Here is a 23,075-nt window from a genome sequence, read left to right as displayed (position 1 = left end):
ATGGGATTATAGGGTACTGTTGATTGACAGCAGATGTGCTTAACGAGGAGCAGAATCTTTAAGGAAAACCTGGAAATGGAAGAGAACTGGAGACACTCTCACTCACAGAGCAGGGTGATAGAGGTAGAGGAAATGGAAAAGAGAGAGGTACAAGGAAAGGAATTTAGAAATGTTCAAAATGGTCTTTCTCTCATGTTTGACCCCTAAGCTACAACTCCCCAGGTTTTATCTGTTAGGGGAAACCCAGACCTGTGGACTGTGGAGTGTTAGAGGGACTATGGGATATGATCCAGTGTTGGCTTGGTCTCTGCTTCCACTGGGTTGATCTATGCTTTTACTAATGCCTCTTTAAGGTCTACAGACTCTATTTACTTTGGCATTTCCCATATATTCACTGATACCATATGAAACCCCTCCCTTAGTCTCATAGGAACAATCTCACTGCACCATTCTCCACTTCTGTCCCGTCTCTCTCTCTCTCTCTCTCTCTCTCTCTCTCTCTCTCTCGCTCTCTTATTCTATCTCCCTCTGCAGCTGTGTGTAGTTACAGTGTGACCTCAGTAAAGTCCCGTCCTGGCCAGTAAAAGGGGTAGATAACTGCCCTTCTCTGCCTGTTTATTAGCCCCTGGGGCAGTAAAAGGCAGCTGTTTCGCCCCCTTCAAAAACACACGGCCTGCACTGGACCCCCATAAAAACACACAAACAGTCAGAGACACACACGCACTCGCATACCGAACCAAACACATACATTCTGCAAACTCTTCACACGTACCATCAAACACTCACACTGTACGCGCAGCTCGTAAAACACACACTCGGTACACACACACACAAGGTGAGCACACACACACTACGCTGCACTAAAGCAAGCAAGTGAAAACAACTCACATGCATACGATACAATACACACCTACTGTACACTCCAACCAGAGTGCCTGCAAACCATATATTTTACCATAAAGACAGCATGGGTGCATTGCATAGAAAAAACACTTAAATGTATATCTGGGCCCAGACTAAATCTGACATTTGTATCCTGATTTTAACAACATTGTCATATTCCATGGATAAAACTGAGGCTATACAGTACATATTGATTGGCACTACTGTATTGGGTTTGGTTTGAATTGATGCACCAGCCCGCGTTACAGTCTGTTGAACACAAAACTGTCAACCTTTCCTGGTGATGGAGTGCACTGGTTATGCTAATCTGATATGATGAATGAGACTTCCTAAAGACAAATGGACTTCCAATACCTGCTAGCATAGCTAGCCTGGTTACCATTGGTAATCAAGGGATATGCGAACCGAGATGTAGCACAAGCTCTAACGAGGTCTGTGTGAATGTAGCCATGCCTGTCTCAAAGCAGAGTGCGATGGATGATTTGTGTTCAGGGTGGTGAGAGAGTGGTGTGTGTGCATGTGTGTGTCTCTGCGTGTGTATTTGTGTGTGTGTTCATGCGTGTGTCCGTGCCTCCATGCATGCCTATGTGTAATATAGCAGATGTGAGATGGATGATTTGAGTTCAGGTTGGGGCGGTTATTGACACCTGGGTCAACTGCATTCTGGGGAAGCTAGTAAAGTTGTGGGAGGACTGATGCAAAAATGTCCCACAGGCGACAGTACCACAGGGCATGATGGTAAGAGGCCCACGCCTTCATAGACACAGAGTGCTCGTGACAGCCTGACTAAACACACACACACACAACATACACACCAGCTAGCACATTTGGTGTCTTGGAAGTTTTGGAACGTAAGTCTTTGGTTTCCCATTGGTTCTGGGAACAAAGCCATACGTTTCCTGACCAGTAAAACTGCATTTTTTAAAAAACATTCTGAGAATGGAAGTGAAAATTTTGCCTGAATGTACATTTTCAGGTCTTATTAACGTTCTGAGAAAGAAAAGAAATTGTATGCTATTTGAAGTTAAGTTAGTAACGTTTTAAGAACATTTTCTAAATGTTGTGAATGTTTTGAACGAAATGTAAAGGTTATTTGGAGGTTTTTGAAATAACGTAATTAAAACTTTCACTGAATGTTTCAAAACGACTACTAGCTTGGGTGAACTGTTTTGAACTCCATGCACGGATAGGACACATGGAAATTCATTTATTTTCTATTGTGGCATGGCGTAGCCACAGGAAATGATGGCGGAGACAATAAGTTAAGATGGCTGCTATCCACTGCAACGCCATCAAACCAGTTGGAGAACGCTCCTAGAACGTTAACATTTGAATTAAATGTAACCATGTTTAAATGTTTAAAGTCTGTTAAATGAATGAAATACCAAGAAAATACATTTATATACACTACCGTTCAAAAGTTTGGGGTCACTTAGAAATGTCCTTGTTTTTGAAAGAAAAGCATATTTTTTGTGCATTAAAATAACATCAAATTGATCAGAAATACAGTGTAGACATTGTTAATGACTACTGTAGCTGGAAACAGCAGATGTTTTATGGAATATCTACCTACGCGTACATAGGCCCATTATCAGCAACCATCCACTGTGTTCCAATGGCATGTTGTGTTAGCTCATTTTTATTTGACCTTTATTTAAAACCTGTTTGGGATAGGGGGCAGCATTTTCACGTTCGGATGAAAAGCGTGCCCAGGGTAAACTTCCTGCTACTCTGGCCCAGAAGCGAATATATGCATATTATTAGTAGTATTGGATAGAAAACACTCTGTTTGAATGATGTCTGTGAGTATAACAGAACTCATATGGCAGGCGAAAACCTGAGAAAAATCCAACCAGGAAGTGGGAAATCTGAGGTTTGTAGTTTTCCAACTCATTGCCTATCAAATACACAGTGTCTATGGGGTCATATTGCACTTCCTAAGGCTTCCACTAGATGTCAATAGTCTTTAGAACCTTGTTTGAGGCTTCTACTGTGAAGTGAGATGAGAGCTGAATCAACCAGAGGCCTGCCAGAGTGCCATGAGCTGATCACGCGCGCTCACGTGAGTGTGAGCTTGCGTTCCATTGCAATTCTAAAGACAAAGGAATTCTCTGGTTGGAACATTATTGAAGATTTATGTTAAAAACATCCTAACATCCTAAAGATTGATTCTATACGAACTGTAATATAACTTTTTTAACTTTTCGTCTGAACTTTCAACTGGACCTGCCCGCGCTTCGTGAGTTTGGATTTGTTTACCAAACGTGCTAACAAAAGGAGGTATTTGGACATAAATGATGGACTTGATCAAACACAACAAACATTTATTGTGGAACTGAGATTTCTGGGAGTGCATTCTGATGAAGATCATCAAAGGATAGTGATTAATTTTATCTCTATTTCTGCTTTTTGTGACTCCTCTCTTCGGCTGGAAAATGTCTGTGTCTGTTTTTGTGACTAGGTTCTGACCTAACATAATCATATGGTGTGCTTTCGCTGTAAAGCTTTTTTGAAAATCTGACACAGCGGTTGCATTAAGGAGAAGTACATCTATAATTCTGTGCATAATAGTTGTATCTTTTATCAAAGTTTATTATCAGTATTTCTGTAAATTGATGTGGCTCTCTGAAAATTCGCTAGATGTTTTCAAGGCACAACAATACTGACCATAAAGCGCCAATGTAAACTGAGATTTTTGGATATAAATATGAACTTTATCGAACAAAACATACATGTATTGTGTAACATGAAGTCATATGAGTGCCATCTGATGAAGATCATCAAAGGATAGTGATTCATTTTATCTCTATTTCTGCTTTTTGTGACTCCTCTCTTTGGCTGGAAAATGTCTGTGTCTGTTTTTGTGACTAGGCTCTGACCTAACATAATCATATGGTGTGCTTTCGCTGTAAAGCTTTTTTGAAAAGGGACACAATGGGTAGATTAACAACAAGTTTATCTTTAATTTGGTGTATTGCACTTTGGTGTATTGCACTACATATTTCTAAAACAATATTTTTGAATTTCGCGCTCTGCCTTTTAAGCGGAATGTTGTCGAGGGGTTCCACCATATTAACTAGGCAAGTCAGTTAAGAACAAATTCTTATTTTCAATGATGGTCTAGGAACAGTGGGTTGCCTTGTTCAGGGGCAGAACAACAGATTTTTACCTTGTCAGCTCAGGGATTCAATCTTGCAACCTTTCGGTTACTAGTCCAACGCTCTAACCACTAGGCTACCTGCCGCCCCCTAATCCAAGTTTGATCATAAGAAAACCCTTTTGCAATTATGTTAGCACAGCTGAAAAATATCGTTCTGATTAAAGAAGCAACAAAACTGGTATCTCTGTTCAATTTGATGTTATTTTAATGGACAACAAATGTGCTTTTCTTTCAAAAACAAGGACATTTCTAAGTAACCCCAAACTTTTGAACGGTAGTGTATATTTTTGTCAAGTTTCTTAAATGTGTTGAGAATGTGCCTTGGGGGAAGGTTGTATGCAAAATAACAATTGGATGACCATGCTCTCACCAAGCTCTAACAAACATATCGTTCTCAGAACGTTATGTGCTAGCTGGGACACACACACACACACACACACACGCACACACACACACACACACACACATAAAACTGCCTGCAGGCACCCCAACACCAATCCCCTCCAGTACCCTCCACTCCAGACCACCCAGAAACCTCAGAGATCTTGTAAAACGTTGGTCAAGAATAGTTACACACAACTTACACACACACACATATATTTTCTCTCATCCCTTTTCCATGCAACACACATTTAATAGAACACACCATCTTCTCAGGTACACACACACACACACACACACACACACACACACACACACACACACACACACACACACACACACACACACACACACACACACACACACACACACACTGAAGTGTTGAATCTCAGAGCAGGTTTTGGGATAACAGACAGGAGTATAGTAGAGGAATTATAGTAGAGGAATGAAGAAATGGAGAGGTTGAGTCAGAGAGACCAACGGAGGGGTGAAAAGAGGACAAACTCTTCCTGGTTTCAGCCCAAGTCTTCCTCCTCATCTTCTATGCTGGAAGAGAAAGATGCAGCTGTGTTTAATGTAGCTGCAAGAGAGACTTTGGTCCTCCAGTATGACACATAGATAACAACTGTTAGGTCTGAATGAAGCCTTTGTATACAGATAGACCCTGTGATATGGGACTCACCTAAATAGGATTACACACTCTGAGACTAAACTCAAATATGGACAGAACTGTCTCTATATGTGTGAGAAAATAAAGAACCAGAGAGAGAATGAGGAGGATGGAGAGACAGAGGCAGAGAAAGAAAGGATGGAATGAGAAAGAGAGAGAGAGAGAGGAGAGAGAGAGAGAGAGAGAGAGAGAGAGAGAGAGAGAGAGAGAGAGAGAGAGAGAGAGAGAGAGAGAGAGAGATGGAGGGAGGGAGGGAGATACAGTAGAGAGAGAGACAGAGAGATAGAGAGAGAGATGGAGGGAGGGAGAAACAGTAGAGAGAGAGAGAGAGAGAGGGAGAGAGAGAGAGATTGAGGAAGGGAGATACAGTAAGAGAGAGAGAGAGAGAGAGAGAGAGAGAGAGAGAGGGAGAGAGCGCACAAGAGAGACAGAGAGAGAGAGACAGAGAGATAAAGAAAGAGGGAGGGAGAGGGAGAGAGAGAGAGAGAGAGTGGGAGAGAGATGGAGAGAGGGAGGGAGATACAGTAGAGCGAGAGGGGGGAGAGAGAGAGAGAGAGAGAGAGAGAGAGAGAGATGGAGGGAGGGAAGGAGATACAGTAGAGAGAGAGACAGAGAGATAGAGAGAGAGATGGAGGGAGGGAGAAACAGTAGAGAGAGAGAGAGAGAGAGGGAGAGAGAGAGAGATTGAGGAAGGGAGATACAGTAAGAGAGAGAGAGAGAGAGAGAGAGAGAGAGAGAGAGAGAGAGAGAGAGAGAGAGGGAGAGAGCGCACGAGAGAGACAGAGAGAGAGAGACAGAGAGATAAAGAAAGAGTGAGGAGAGGGAGAGAGAGAGAGAGAGAGTGGGAGAGAGATGGAGAGAGGGAGGGAGATACAGTAGAGCGAGAGGGGGAGAGAGAGAGAGAGAGAGAGAGAGAGAGAGAGAGAGAGAGAGAGAGAGAGAGACACACAGAGAGAGAGAGAGAGAGAGAGAGAGAGAGAGAGAGAGTGCACGAGAGAGACAGAGAGAGAGAGAGACACAAAGAGAGAGAGAGAAAGAGACACACAGAGAGAGAGAGAGAGCGCACAAGAGAGACAGAGAGAGAGAGATCAAATCAGTCTTTACTGGGTGATCAACCGACAGAACTCCATGATGACTCATTCTGTTGACATGCACATTAACCCCCTGGCCACTCTAGCCTTTTGGGGGCCTTAAGCGAGATTTGGGGTCCCTAAGCGATGCCCACCACCAAGTGGGCAAACATTTTTAGTGGCCCCCCTCTTGATGGCTAAGAGAAAAAAAATTGTTTTAATAAAGTTTATTTTTCCTGCAATTCTACACATTTTGCCATGGGGCGTAGAGAAAATGTTGCAGTTTTAAAGCTATTTTTCTGCATTTCTACACATTTTGCCCTGACTTATGCCATGTTAATGATATCTGAGTGAGAGTGACTAACAAAATCAATGGAGGCACCCTGGAGGTCAGTGCCTCTGGGTCCGGTCCAGGGGTTGTCGAACTCATTCCATGGAGGGCCGAGTGTCTGCAGGATTTTGTTTTTTCCTTTCAATTAAGACCTAGACAACCAGGGGAGTTCCTTACTAATTAGTACCTTAATTCATCAATCAAGGGTGGAGCAAAAACCTGCAGACACTAGGCCCTCGGTGGAATGAGTTTGACATGTGGACTAGACTAACTTATCAATCTAAAAATGTTTAGCTGACATGGCTAATTGAGTGACTGTCAGTGATTGACAAAACAAGAGAAAAACTGCAGATTCACATCCAAATTTCTAACTTGCAACTTGTGTATTCTACTATTGTAAGTTGAGACCCCGTCTGAGTAAAAAAACAAAAAAAACATTATTATTATTTATTCATGTTGTTGAAAGTTCAACAGGTTCACTCCACAGCACAGATACTGAACTAAACAGCATGACATGATGCAGATCAACGCAGGAGCACAAGACTGTAAGGCCCAGATTCAATCTGATCGCGGGTGATAGGTATTGCGGCCTTTAAAGGTCATTTCCGAATGTTATTTAAAAAAATATATATTTACAGTTTTTTTCGATTGCTAAACGACAGTGGACACAACTGGAGTCACATGTGCAAAACTCTAACTACAGTCTGCACAGCAGCAGTTCATGTGGACCAAACTCTAGTTCGTTTTTCATTGCTTGAACACAGTTTTCAAAACTCTACACACTTATCCCATGACTTTAACCACAACCTGCACAACACTGTGGATTTACAGCACTTTGTTCAAATGCTAACACACTGCTGTCAAAACTGTGAACCACACATTCAAAACGGAATAGATTTCAGCCTTGTGCCTTTCAAACACTGCTGATTGCAATTTCAGCTGAAAGGCTAAGCAGGTGTCTTGTTTTAGACTTGTTAGTGAACACACACACATATTACAGCATATATGGGTAGAGCTCAGAAAGACTCATTTTGGAAATGGAACAAGGAAGATGTGTTCATGGAGGGAGAAGGGTGGCAGGGAGAGGGCGGATGCGTGGAGGAAGACAAAGAAATAAGGGCTACACTTATAGACCATGTCGTGAACCATGGTCTCTCATTGAGAGAGGCAGGGTTGAGGGTGCAACCCAATCTGCAAAGATCCCCAGTGGCATCTGTAATGCGAATCTTCCATCATGCAAACAGGTGAGAGTTACATCCTTACAGTAAATGAAAACATTACAGGAATCTATTTTGTATTGCAATTATAGAATATTTACACAGATATATATTACAGTAAGTTTGACTGTAAAATATATTTTTACAACAGGACCCAAAGGCTGCCCCCAACAGGGGGAAGAGGAAAAATATTTTCAGATGCGCAGGAAAATGCTATTGTTGACATGGTTGTTGTCAACAATGCAATAAACTGTGGGAGATTCAAGATAGAGTGCTGGCTGATAATGATATATTTGAAAATGTTAATTCTGTCAGCACAACAACTATTGCTCGAGTCCTAAAGAAACACCAAGTTACAATGAAACAGTTATACACTGTACCGTTCGAGAGAAACAGTGAACGGGTAAAAGAGCAAAGATAAAAGAGCAAAGATACCAATATGTATTATTTAACATATGTTGATTGAGCCGACATATGCAGTGTTTACCGTGAATGTGATCTCCGTGAACATTGAATCCCGGCTTAAGTTCCTCTGGATAAGAGCATCTGCTAAATGACTCATGTAATGTAAAATGAGTAGAGAGGAGGCAGGAAAAAGAGACAAACAGCAAGACAGAAAGAGTAACATAGAGAGGGAGAAAGAGACAAACAGTAAAGATAGACAGAGTAACATAGAGGGGGAGAAAGAGACAAACAGCAAGATAGAAAGAGTAACATAGAGAGGGAGAAAGAGACAAACAGCAAGACAGAAAGAGTAACATAGAGGGAGAAAGAGACAAACAGCAAGACAGAAAGAGTAACATAGAGAGGGAGAAAGAGACAGACAGTAAAGATAGACAGAGTAACATAGAGAGGGAGAAAGAGACAAACAGCAAGACAGAAAGAGTAACATAGAGAGGGAGAAAGAGACAGACAGTAAAGATAGACAGAGTAACATAGAGAGGGAGAAAGAGACAAACAGCAAGATAGAAAGAGTAACATAGAGAGGGAGAAAGAGACAGACAGTAAAGATAGACAGAGTAACAGAGAGGGAGAAAGAGACAAACAGCAAGATAGAAAGAGTAACATAGAGAGGGAGAAAGAGACAGACAGTAAAGATAGACAGAGTAACATAGAGAGGGAGAAAGAGACAAACAGCAAGATAGAGAGGGAGAAAGAGACAGACAGTAAAGATAGACAGAGTAACATAGAGAGGGAGAAAGACAAACAGTAAAGATAGACAGAGTAACATAGAGAGGGAGAAAGAGACAAACAGTAAAGATAGACAGAGTAACATAGAGAGGGAGAAAGAGACAAACAGCAAGATAGACAGATTAACATAGAGAGGGAGAAAGAGACAAACAGTAAAGACAGACAGATTAACATAGAGAGGGAGAAAGAGACAAACAGTAAAGACAGACAGAGTAACATAGAGAGGGAGAAAGAGACAGACAGTAAAGATAGACAGAGTAACATAGAGAGGGAGAAAGAGACAGACAGTAAAGATAGACAGAGTAACATAGAGAGGGAGAAAGAGACAGACAGTAAAGATAGACAGAGTAACATAGAGAGGGAGAAAGAGACAAACAGTAAAGATAGACAGTGTAACATAGAGAGGGAGAAAGAGACAAACAGTAAAGATAGACAGAGTAACATAGAGAGGGAGAAAGAGACAAACAGTAAAGACAGACAGAGTAACATAGAGAGGGAGAACAGCAGGAGGAGAGAGGGAATTGCAGGAGGAGGGAGGGAATTGCAGGAGGAGAGAGGGAACAGGAGGAGAAGAGATGGAACAGCAGGAGGAGAGAGGGAGCAACAGGAGGAGATTGAACAGCAGAAGGAGAGAGTGAACAGCAGGAGGAGAGAGGGAATTGCAGGAGGAGAGAGGGAACAGCAGGAGGAGAGCGGTAACAGCAGGAGAAGAGAGGTAACAGCAGGAGAAGAGATGGAACAGCAGGAGGGGAGAGGGAACAACAGGAGGAGAGAGGGAACAGCAGGGGGAGAGAGGGAACTGCAGGAGGAGAGAGGGAACAACAGGAGGAGAGAGGGAACAACAGGAGAAGAGAGGGAACAACAGGAGGAGAGAGGGAACAACAGGAGGAGAGAGGGAACAGCAGGAGGAGAAAGAGAACAGCAGGAGGAGAGAGGGAACAGCAGGAGCAGAGAGGGAACATCAGGAGGAGAGAGGGAACAGCAGGAGGAGAGAGGGATCAACAGGAGGAGAGAGAGAACAGCAGGAGGAGAGAGGGAATTGCAGGAGGAGGGAGGGAACAGCAGGAGGAGAGAGGGAACAACAGGAGAAGAGAGGGAACATCAGGAGGAGAGAGGGAACAACAGGAGGAGAGAGGGAACAGCAGGAGGAGAGAGGGAATTGCAGGAGGAGAGAGGGAACAGCAGGAGAAGAGAGGGAACAGCAGGAGGAGAGAGGGAGCAACAGGAGGAGAGAGGGAATTGCAGGAGGAGAGAGGGAACAGCAGGAGAAGAGAGGGAACAGCAGGAGGAGAGAGGGAGCAACAGGAGGAGATTGAACAGCAGGAGGAGAGAGGGATCAACAGGAGGAGAGAGAGAACAGCAGGAGGAGAGAGGGAATTGCAGGAGGAGGGAGGGAACAGCAGGAGGAGAGAGGGAACAGGAGGAGAAGAGATGGTACAGCAGGAGGAGAGAGGGAGCAACAGGAGGAGATTGAACAGCAGGAGGAGAGAGTGAACAGCAGGAGGAGAGAGGGAATTGCAGGAGGAGAGAGGGAACAGCAGGAGGAGAGAGGTAACAGCAGGAGAAGAGATGGAACAGCAGGAGGGGAGAGGGAACAACAGGAGGAGAGAGGGAACAACAGGCCTAGAAAATGGAAAAAGGGAGGCATAGTTCCTTATCCACAAACAACAGAGTAGGATGAAGTTGATCTACCTAACAACTACAGTAGGATGAAGTTGATCTACCTAACAACTACAGTAGGATGAAGTTGATCTACCTTACAACTACAGTAGGAGGAAGTTGATCTACCTAACAACTAGAGTAGGATGAAGTTGATCTACCTAACAACTGCAGTAGGATGAATGTGAGCTACTTATCAATTATAGTAGGATGAAGTTGATCTACCTAACAACTAGAGTAAGATGACATTGATCTACCTAACAACTAGAGTAGGATGAAGTTGATTTACCTAATAACTAGAGTAGGATGAAGTTAACCTACCTAACAACTACAGTAGTTTGAATTTGATCTACCTAACAACTAGAGTATGATGAATTTGATCTACCTAACAACTAGAGTAGGATGAAGTTAACCTACCTAACAACTACAGTAGTTTGAATTTGATCTACTTAACAACAAGAGTAGTATGACGTTGATCTTCCTAACAACTAGAGTAGGATGAAGTTGATCTTCCTAACAACTACAGTAGGATGAAGTTGATCTACCTAACATCTAGAGTAAGTTGAAGTTGATCTACCTAGCAACTACAGTAGGATGAAGGTGATCTACCTAACAACTAGAGTAGAATGATGTTTATCTACCTAACAACTACAGTAGGATGAAGTTGATCCACCAACAACTACAGTAGGATGAAGTTGATCTACCTAACAACTAGAGTAGGATGAAGTTGATCCACCAACAACTACAGTAGGATGAAGTTGATCTACCTAATAACTACAGTAGGATGAAATTGCACTAAACACAGATTTGTGATCTGCCATATGGTAGAGTTAGGATTTGGGGAGGATAAACTGATCCTAGACCTGGGCAGCTTCTACTACTGTATGAACCACTTGGTTGACAGAGTTGATTTATGAGAAAAAACAAAGATGCTTAATTACCACCAACCACGCCACAGAAGACACAAACAACAGTAGAAGTTGCCCTTAGTCACAGATGTAGGATCAGCTTACCCTCACCAAATCTTATCTTTAGCTATAAGGGGAAAATGCTAATCTGGCCTTAGACCAGTGTGAGGGCTCAACATTCACTCTAGTCCCAGAATTAGGAACGCTATTAGAGAACAGCGACATCCACTAGTGCAAAGGGGCTCTGCCTATGTATGCAACAGTTCCACGGAATACAATTCCATAAACGAAAAATAGAATTTTACAAACCATGAGGATCAAGGAATTTGATAAATAGTTGAGTAAAGCACTTTTAAGTGTGAACAGGTGGGTCAAACCTACAGTGTGTCTCAATAGTCTAACGAATTGGCTAGCTGACCCACAGCATTTGGAAGACTGAATTAATGACGCACTGGCGCAATCCTGTGGACGTTGAGTGAACTACATCCACAACTCTCAACCAGGAGACCAGCGATCACTAGGTGGCCTCAGAGAGCTTTAAAGTGGTCTCTAGTACTTTGTGATTGTTATCATCCCGAAGTTGAATGTATTTATGACAGTTAGATGGAGACAGACAGACTGACGGAGACACAGTGTGTGTGTGTATTGCTATTGAGAAAGGCCGCCATAGGCAGACCTGGCTCTCAAGAGAAGACAGGCTATGTGCTCACTGCCCACAAAATGATGTGGTAACTGAGCTGCGCTTCCTAACCTCCTGCCAAATATATGACCATATTAGAGACACATATTTCCCTCAGATTACACTGTATATAGACATAATATGACATTTGAAACGTCTTTATTCTTTTGGAACTTCTGTGAGTGTAATGTTTACTGTTGATGTTTTATTGTTTATTTCACTTTTGTTTATTATCTATTTCACTTGTTTTGGCAAAGTAAACATATGTTTCCCATGCCAATAAAGCCCTTAAATTGAATTGAGAGAAAGAGACAGATATATAATTGGGAGAGAGATTTAATTGAGAGAGAGAGAGAAAAAAATGAATTGAGAGAGAGAAAGAGAGAGAGAAAGTCGTTTGGGGTTTTTGAAAATGCGAACCAGGCGCGCGCTGAGAGAGAAGTCGAGTTGAGGGACGCGCGAGGGAAGGAAGGTCTCCTCGCGCTGGAATAAAAGCGCTATTGATTGTTGCTTTGGAGTAAAACTCCACTATTCAGAGAGGGATACAATCGCTATAAATGAGGGAAAACGACGAAAAATATGGATATAACCAACCAGAAGTGTGAAAATTGAAACAGAAAAGTTGTCAAGAAAACCCAAACATTAATTTAACTCAAACTGTTTGGTTGAAAGATGAATATGGGTACTTTTTTCAGATAATTTTTGGAGCGTCGAGCCAGGAGGAACATTCAGCAATAGAAAAGTAGACTATCTGACTGATAGTTAGGCTTATGGGTTTTTCTTTATTGGAAGCAATTAAACATGCATTTGAGAATCTGTTACGCTTTAGTGAAGGTTTAACGACACTAAATTGGACTTTTCTTCGGGACAGGTGTTGGTTTTGAGCTTGAATCAGTTGTTGAGTTGTTTTTGACAAGTTGTTTAGACATTTGAGGTGTTAGTTGCGCACAGGTTAAGGTAATAATTTATGGCACATATTCCAGCCCCAAAATATTTAGATAGTTTAGGCTACTGTTTGTCATAAATAAAATAAACCTAGAACAACCTCTGTTTAATTCATTAAAAAGCTGTCAACATATCGTTAAACCTGATAGTGGTTACAGCAACAGACAATAACTAAGTAGTCTGTTTTTCCCTGAATAATATATGAAGCAGGGTTGTCGGAAGCAACACAACACGGTTACATTACAACGCGCCCAAGCAATACCACTGGAACTGTGTTTTTACGGTTTTCACGGATCGTTGGGGAACACATCGAGTTGAAAGACTCGTGCCGGAGCACTGAATTGAAACGAACTCTAGGGAAATTAAAGCCCAAGTCCGGAACAGAAAGAGAGATAACACGAAGCCCTTCCATCCTTTACAACATGGAGCTGCACAAATACCTGCTACTCCTCAAGTTCATAGTTCTCCTCAAAGGTAAGTTTGTAACCAGTTGTCACGTTGTCTATCATCTCAACCTTTCTAGAGCTGTTTTTTTCTCACGAATACCTTTAAATCCTTGACCCCGACCATGACCCTTTACAAAGTCACTTCAATGACAGCATTTTGAAAGTTTAAGTAGCCTATACAAACATGTTCATGAAAATTAGGCATTTTTTAGTTCGAGATTAATCAGGGTATTCGTTATCCTAATGGCATTGTAGGACATACAACATCTGCAGAGAAGTCTCTGGAACTTTATGGCACAGCCAGCTAATGCACCTACAGTACATCATAGGTCCTAGAACATAAACACTGATCCTGTAAACCAGTTGAAAGACCTCTATAACCACTACAGTGTGCAGGGTCATTCTCTATGCTGAGACTTGGCCCAGCTATTTACTGTGTAGGCATACAGCTGTTTCCCTGGTTCCCCCCTGCTGCTGCTCCCCTGTCCAATTGTATGATATGGTAATCAGGTTACCTACTGGAGCTCCCTCAGTGGACCCTCAGTGGACTCACTCCTTATCTTCAAACAACCAGCCGTGTATGTGAGTTTATGTTGGGATTTCTGTTGTAATAATGAATAATGTGTTTTCTCCAGGTCTCAAAGCTCAAAGAACTTGAAGTTTAAGTGATTCACCTAAACAACTGCAGGCGTCATTCTCTAAGGTACACAGTCTGAGGCAGGGATATTTAGAAAGCTACATATCGCCTCCCTGTAGGCCTACATCATGTGAGAGATAATGCCCAGCCACTGCCATGGGGTCTAGACCTTTATGGCACAATAGGTTTTCCACTTTCACCTCTAACCACAGGGTTGCTGGTTCAAACCCCATTTTGACTGCCACCTTAATCACTACATTGGTGGCAGAAGTGGGATTCTGCAGTCTGGCCTTTTTTGCCCTCCTGAAAGGTTTAACTGTACAGTATGGTAATTAACTTACATAGCTTCAATGCGTAGGGCTAACTTCTCTCCTGCTGGTTGCTGGATCAAACCCCGCCCCCTCCCCTGAATTGCTACACTGGTGCCAGTGGGAGGGTTAGACCTACATTCTATCAGTAATATCCATCTCTCCCAACCCCTGCATGTTACCTGTGCCATAACACACCTCACTCACTGACTCCTGTTAGACGGCAGGAGAGGAGAGAAAATAAATATTATTATAGTTTCACCAGGAATGAGTGTTGACACAGTCGATAAGCGGGGAGTAAATTACTACGTTACTGTGCAGTGAGTGGCCATGAAAGGAATGAAGATATGCTATTATTAGACAGGGCAGAATCACGGTAGTCTATTGCAAGGCATGATACAGTAAAGCTAGACCCTGTAAGATTTCTCCATCCCACTCTAGTAGAGCATGTTGAGCTCCATGATGATCCTGGACTGTTCAGAAGTATGTCCACAGTGTATAACACTGTAATAAGTAGGCAGTAGACATCTTACTTAAAGGTGGGGTGTTTAGAAGTAGCTTTTTGGATCTATGAATCCATACACTGAGTGTACAAAACATTAAGAACACCAGCTCTTTCCATGATAGACTGACCAGGTGAATCCAGGTGAAAGTTATGATCCCTTATTGATGTCACCTGTTAAATCCACTTCAATCAGTGTAGATGAAGGGGAGGCATGTTAAAAAATGATTTTTAGGCCTTGAGACAATTGAGACATGGATTGTGTATGTGTGCCATTCAGAGGATGAGTGTGCAAGACAAAATATTTAAGGGCCTTTGAACAGGGTATGGTAGTAGGTGCCAGGCACACCGGTTTGAGTGTCAAGAACTGCAATGATGCTGGGTTTTTCACACTCAACAGTTTCCTGTGTGTATTAAGAATGTTCCACCACCCAAAGGACATCGAGCCAATTTGACACAACTGTGGGAAGCATTGGAGTCAACATGGCCAGCATCCCTGTGGAACACTTTCGGAAAAGCTGACCACGACTCCATTTTGTTGATCCCTGCCTACAGACAGAAACTAAAACAAGAAGCTCCCGCGCTGAGGTCTGTTCAACGCTGGTCCGACCAATCTGATTCCACACTCCAAGACTGCTTCCATCACGTGGACTGGGATATGTTTCGTATTGCGTCAGACAACAACATTGACGAATACGCTGATTCGGTGTGCGAGTTCATTAGAATGTGCGTTGAAAATGTCGTTCCCATAGCAACGATTAAAACATTCTCAAACCAGAAACCGTGGATTGATGGCAGCATTCGCGTGAAACTGAAAGCGCGAACCACTGCTTTTAATCAGGGCAAGGTGACCGGAAACATGACCGAATACAAACAGTGTAACTATTCCCTCCGCAAGGCAATCAAACAAGCTAAGCGTCAGTATAGAGACAAAGTAGAATCTCAATTCAACGGCTCAGACACAAGAGGTATGTGGCAGGGTCTACAGTCAATCACGGATTACAAAAAGAAAACCAGCCCAGTCACGGACCAGGATGTCTTGCTCCCAGGCAGATTAAATAACTTTTTTGCCCGCTTTGAGGACAATACAGTGCCACTGACACGGCCTGCAACCAAAACATGCGGACTCTCCTTCACTGCAGCCGACGTGAGTAAAACATTTAAACGTGTCAACCCTCGCAAGGCTGCAGGCCCAGACGGCATCCCCAGCCGCGCCCTCAGAGCATGCGCAGACCAGCTGGCTGGTGTGTTTACGGACATATTCAATCAATCCCTATCCCAGTCTGTTGTTCCCACATGCTTCAAGAGGGCCACCATTGTTCCTGTTCCCAAGAAAGCTAAGGTAACTGAGCTAAACGACTACCGCCCCGTAGCACTCACTTCCGTCATCATGAAGTGCTTTGAGAGACTAGTCAAGGACCATATCACCTCCACCCTACCTGACACCCTAGACCCACTCCAATTTGCTTACCGCCCAAATAGGTCCACAGACGATGCAATCTCAACCACACTGCACACTGCCCTAACCCATCTGGACAAGAGGAATACCTATGTGAGAATGCTGTTCATCGACTACAGCTCGGCATTTAACACCATAGTGCCCTCCAAGCTCGTCATCAAGCTCGAGACCCTGGGTCTCGACCCCGCCCTGTGCAACTGGGTACTGGACTTCCTGACGGGCCGCCCCCAGGTGGTGAGGGTAGGCAACAACATCTCCACCCCGCTGATCCTCAACACTGGGGCCCCACAAGGGTGCGTTCTGAGCCCTCTCAACACAACACTGCTGTCTGTTCAGGCCATGTACCAGTCCAGTACAACACAATACTGCTGTCTGTTCAGACCATGTACCAGTCCAGCCAGTACAACACAACACTGCTGTCTGTTCAGGCCATGTACCAGTCCAGCACAACACAACACTGCTGTCTGTTCAGGCCACGTCTGTCTCCTCCTGCTGATCCTGAGGAATGAATGAGGAAGGAATGCATTGAAGTCACCATAGTCAGATGCTGTTTGTGGTTAGTCTGTACTACACTTCATTACCTGTTTGAGACATGCATGTATTGACTGTGTGTGTGTGATGTTGATGGTTTGAGCAGGCCTCCCCAGTGTGGTAACCAGGCATACCAGGACTGTTAGTTGCTCTGTTATGTTTTACTGAGATGTAGAACACAGGTGTGTGTATGGGGGGATAGCTGGGGAATTCCTTCTCTTCTCTCTCTCTCTCCTCTCCCCAGTCCTTCTCCTACACAATATATCTTCTCCCAATCTCTCTCTCTCCTCTCCTATCCTCTTCCCAGTCCTTCTCTTCTTCCCAGTCCTTCTCCTACACAATCTCTCTTCTCCCAGTCTCTCTCGCTCCTCTCCTATCCTCTCCCCAGTCCTTCTCCTACACAATCTCTGTCTCTCTCTTCTCTCTCCTCTACCAATTTCTTCCCAGTCCTTCTCCTGCACACTTTCTCTTCTCCCAATGTCTCTTTCTGTTTCTCTCATTGGTCCCTCTCTCTTTCCCTCCCTCTTGCTGTCCATTATATCTCTTTCCTTCTCTGTCTTCCTTTCTCACTCCCACTCTCTTCCACCCCCATACCGCACTAGGGACTGATAGAGATGGGAACATGATGGAGGTGAGTCAGAGAGCAAGAGAAATGGGGAGGGGGGGGGGGGGGGGGGCGTAGAGCGAGAAGCCTTGTAATTCAATGAATACTAGAGAAACAGCGAGGCAGACACCTACTGTGGTCATCATTGCACGGACTACCAGAGACGACCAAAGTATAAGCCAAGAGGCCACTGCAGACATGTGAAGACAACAAGAGATGAAGAGGAGAGCAGATAAAGAAGTGAACAAACTAAAAGGATGGGGGTGAGTGGTAGAAAGATTGGTAGATAGTTTAAAGTATAAAACGTGTGTGTGTGGGTGAGAGAGAGAGAGAGAAGCTGTGATAGAGAGACAGTGGTCCATTTGAAATGCCATAAATCAGAGACACATGTAGTCTCCATACTTAACACACGTCTGTGGTCAGGCTGCCATTCATCTGTAACACACGTAACACTGTGCTGTCAACTCCACTGACCTGTCATCCCCGAATACATACATCATTCAGTAGCAGTACACACAACACACACACACACACACACACACATAGCAGCAAGAGCATCGCGAGCCGATCATGTGGTTGAATAGAGAGAGGAATCTGAATCTGGACGGGGTTTGGCTGCATAAATGTTTACAGTCAGTTGTCATGACGATCCATGGTCAGACAGCCTGTGGTACAGACCCATATAAACCAGCTGAAAATGGGAGTGGAGGGTGGGGTGGTGAGGGTGAGGGTGAAGACTCGGGGAGGGGGTACAGGAGGAAGAGGATGAAAATGGGATGATTTGAGTGGAGAGTGGGGGGTTAAGGTGGCGGGGGGGAGTAGGAGAGTGGGGGGTTAAGTAGGAGAGAGGGGTGAAGTGGTCTTGGTGATGCGACGGACAGTCTTTGAAACATATGAGAGGTGAGTGTGTGTGTGTGTGTGTGCGTGCGTGTGCGCGTGCGCATGTGCGTGTGTGTGTGTGTGTGCGTATGCAAGACTTTGTGTGCTGGTGGTTTTTGGTAGCGTGTGTTGTTCACCAGTCTGCTGGTGAGTTCTGCACTGTAAACAAGTCTAGTTGTTTCATCTAATTATTATGAAGTAACTGGTTCCACAGCCTTTTTAAGTTTAATACACTTTTCAATGTTACCCGACATTAACATTTTTAGCCCAAACTTAGCTCCAATTTACGCACAAACTTGCACAAACATTCAGTCAACTTAAAATGATGTGTTTGCTCAAATTGTTGCCTGTTCATTCTAGAAATGATTATTTGGGCATCTTAATTAAGAAGGTCTGTGCAACTGGTTACATTTAACATACAATGTTTTAAACTTACATGATTACTTTGTGCCTGTTCATTTATACAGTAATTCATATTCAACATGTCCTCAACTGGGGGTTGAACTCACAACCTTCTGGTTCACAGCATTCCATTTTCCTGCTACTCCACCATGTCTGTGTCAGTGATCAGTTAACCTGACTACTCCCTCATCATTGATTTGAGTTACTTATTTCAGTAACAGTCTAATGTTGGCCTGCGTAGTACTCATTTTTATGTTTCTCCTTAGACGCTATGATAAATAAAATAATTTTACTTGAGTACTTTTAACAGAGCTGAGATTTACTTTGAAGTGCAAAGTGTAGCAATACAGATGAACTCAGTAATTGACATAGACACGGTGACATAGCAGGAAGCTTTGTGTCCTCAGTCCCAAGAGGTTGAGAGTTCAAAGTCCAGGTGAGGATGTGTTGAATAATCATTTCTGTAGAAATGCACAATGTAATCATGTGTGTCAGTTGAAAGTATTGTATGTCAAAAGCATCGTTTATGAAGGTGTAACTAGTTTCAAAGCCTTTTTAAGTTAAGATGTCCAAATAATCATTTCTAGTTGAATGAACATGTGAGGTAAGTTGAGCAAACACATCATTTTAAGTTGACTTCATTTTTGTGTACATTTTCAGAAGTTGGAGCTATGTTTTGGCCAACAAAAAATGTTAAGATCAGGTAACACCTTGATCGAAAAATTGAGTAAACTTAAAAAGGCTGTAGAACCAGTTACTTAAAGATGCACTGTAGCATATTGCAGCTATAAGCATTTTTTACAGTGTGTTGGTTAGACCTGTATACGGTACGTATGTTTGGGGTTCTAGCCTGGGTTAGACCTGTATACGGTACGTATGTTTGGGGTTCTAGCCTGGGTTAGACCTGTATACGGTACGTATGTTTGGGGTTCTAGCCTGGGTTAGACCTGTATACGGTACGTATGTTTGGGGTTCTAGCCTGGGTTAGACCTGTATACGGTACGTATGTTTGGGGTTCTAGCCTGGGTTAGACCTGTATACGGTACGTATGTTTGGGGTTCTAGCCTGGGTTAGACCTGTATACGGTACGTATGTTTGGGGTTCTAGCCTGGGTTAGACCTGTATACGGTACGTATGTTTGGGGTTCTAGCCTGGGTTAGACCTGTATACGGTACGTATGTTTGGGGTTCTAGCCTGGGTTAGACCTGTATACGGTACGTATGTTTGGGGTTCTAGCCTGGGTTAGACCTGTATACGGTACGTATGTTTGGGGTTCTAGCCTGGGTTAGACCTGTATACGGTACGTATGTTTGGGGTTCTAGCCTGGGTTAGACCTGTATACGGTACGTATGTTTGGGGTTCTAGCCTGGGTTAGACCTGTATACGGTACGTATGTTTGGGGTTCTAGCCTGGGTTAGACCTGTATACGGTACGTATGTTTGGGGTTCTAGCCTGGGTTAGACCTGTATACGGTACGTATGTTTGGGGTTCTAGCCTGGGTTAGACCTGTATACGGTACGTATGTTTGGGGTTCTAGCCTGGGTTAGACCTGTATACGGTACGTATGTTTGGGGTTCTAGCCTGGGTTAGACCTGTATACGGTACGTATGTTTGGGGTTCTAGTCTGGGTTAGACCTGTATACGGTACGTATGTTTGGGGTTCTAGCCTGGGTTAGACCTGTATACGGTACGTATGTTTGGGGTTCTAGCCTGGGTTAGACCTGTATACGGTACGTATGTTTGGGGTTCTAGCCTGGGTTAGACCTGTATACGGTACGTATGTTTGGGGTTCTAGCCTGGGTTAGACCTGTATACGGTACGTATGTTTGGGGTTCTAGCCTGGGTTAGACCTGTATACGGTACGTATGTTTGGGGTTCTAGCCTGGGTTAGACCTGTATACGGTACGTATGTTTGGGGTTCTAGCCTGGGTTAGACCTGTATACGGTACGTATGTTTGGGGTTCTAGCCTGGGTTAGACCTGTATACGGTACGTATGTTTGGGGTTCTAGCCTGGGTTAGACCTGTATACGGTACGTATGTTTGGGGTTCTAGCCTGGGTTAGACCTGTATACGGTACGTATGTTTGGGGTTCTAGCCTGGGTTAGACCTGTATACGGTACGTATGTTTGGGGTTCTAGCCTGGGTTAGACCTGTATACGGTACGTATGTTTGGGGTTCTAGCCTGGGTTAGGCCTGTATGTACCCTATGTTTGGGGTTCTAGCCTGGGTTAGACCTGTATACGGTACGTATGTTTGGGGTTCTAGCCTGGGTTAGGCCGTATGTTTATACGGTACGTATGTTTGGGGTTCTAGCCTGGGTTAGACCTGTATACGGTACGTATGTTTGGGGTTCTAGCCTGGGTTAGACCTGTATACGGTACGTATGTTTGGGGTTCTAGCCTGGGTTAGACCTGTATACGGTACGTATGTTTGGGGTTCTAGCCTGGGTTAGACCTGTATACGGTACGTATGTTTGGGGTTCTAGCCTGGGTTAGACCTGTATACGGTACGTATGTTTGGGGTTCTAGCCTGGGTTAGACCTGTATACGGTACGTATGTTTGGGGTTCTAGCCTGGGTTAGACCTGTATACGGTACGTATGTTTGGGGTTCTAGCCTGGGTTAGACCTGTATACGGTACGTATGTTTGGGGTTCTAGCCTGGGTTAGACCTGTATACGGTACGTATGTTTGGGGTTCTAGCCTGGGTTAGACCTGTATACGGTACGTATGTTTGGGGTTCTAGCCTGGGTTAGACCTGTATACGGTACGTATGTTTGGGGTTCTAGCCTGGGTTAGACCTGTATACGGTACGTATGTTTGGGGTTCTAGCCTGGGTTAGACCTGTATACGGTACGTATGTTTGGGGTTCTAGCCTGGGTTAGACCTGTATACGGTACGTATGTTTGGGGTTCTAGCCTGGGTTAGACCTGTATACGGTACGTATGTTTGGGGTTCTAGCCTGGGTTAGGCCTGTATGTACCCTATGTTTGGGGTTCTAGCCTGGGTTAGGCCTGTATACGGTACGTATGTTTGGGGTTCTAGCCTGGGTTAGACCTGTATACGGTACGTATGTTTGGGGTTCTAGCCTGGGTTAGACCTGTATACGGTACGTATGTTTGGGGTTCTAGCCTGGGTTAGGCCTGTATACGGTACGTATGTTTGGGGTTCTAGCCTGGGTTAGACCTGTATACGGTACGTATGTTTGGGGTTCTAGCCTGGGTTAGACCTGTATACGGTACGTATGTTTGGGGTTCTAGCCTGGGTTAGACCTGTATACGGTACGTATGTTTGGGGTTCTAGCCTGGGTTAGACCTGTATACGGTACGTATGTTTGGGGTTCTAGCCTGGGTTAGACCTGTATACGGTACGTATGTTTGGGGTTCTAGCCTGGGTTAGACCTGTATACGGTACGTATGTTTGGGGTTCTAGCCTGGGTTAGACGTATGTTTGGGGTTCTAGCCTGGGTTAGACCTGTATACGGTACGTATGTTTGGGGTTCTAGCCTGGGTTAGACCTGTATACGGTACGTATGTTTGGGGTTCTAGCCTGGGTTAGACCTGTATACGGTACGTATGTTTGGGGTTCTAGCCTGGGTTAGACCTGTATACGGTACGTATGTTTGGGGTTCTAGCCTGGGTTAGACCTGTATACGGTACGTATGTTTGGGGTTCTAGCCTGGGTTAGACCTGTATACGGTACGTATGTTTGGGGTTCTAGCCTGGGTTAGACCTGTATACGGTACGTATGTTTGGGGTTCTAGCCTGGGTTAGACCTGTATACGGTACGTATGTTTGGGGTTCTAGCCTGGGTTAGACCTGTATACGGTACGTATGTTTGGGGTTCTAGCCTGGGTTAGACCTGTATACGGTACGTATGTTTGGGGTTCTAGCCTGGGTTAGACCTGTATACGGTACGTATGTTTGGGGTTCTAGCCTGGGTTAGACCTGTATACGGTACGTATGTTTGGGGTTCTAGCCTGGGTTAGACCTGTATACGGTACGTATGTTTGGGGTTCTAGCCTGGGTTAGACCTGTATACGGTACGTATGTTTGGGGTTCTAGCCTGGGTTAGACCTGTATACGGTACGTATGTTTGGGGTTCTAGCCTGGGTTAGACCTGTATACGGTACGTATGTTTGGGGTTCTAGCCTGGGTTAGACCTGTATACGGTACGTATGTTTGGGGTTCTAGCC

General features: G+C 44.1%; 1 protein-coding gene across 1 annotated transcript in view; it reads left to right on the top strand.

The window, feature by feature from the left end:
• Positions 1 to 12,605: 12,605 nt before the first annotated feature.
• LOC139388381 (integrin alpha-10-like) overlaps positions 12,606 to 23,075 on the top strand; it is a 62,627-nt gene continuing 52,157 nt past the window's right edge. The window contains exon 1 of the mRNA XM_071135008.1: positions 12,606 to 13,588. Coding sequence (XP_070991109.1) covers positions 13,537 to 13,588 — 52 coding nt within the window. The 5' untranslated portion in view covers positions 12,606 to 13,536. The remainder of the gene's footprint in view (positions 13,589 to 23,075) is intronic.

The sequence above is a fragment of the Oncorhynchus clarkii genome, chromosome 3, assembly GCF_045791955.1.
Source record: "Oncorhynchus clarkii lewisi isolate Uvic-CL-2024 chromosome 3, UVic_Ocla_1.0, whole genome shotgun sequence".
Taxonomy (NCBI): Eukaryota; Metazoa; Chordata; class Actinopteri; order Salmoniformes; family Salmonidae; genus Oncorhynchus; species Oncorhynchus clarkii.
This window is presented reverse-complemented; position numbering and strand designations above follow the sequence as displayed.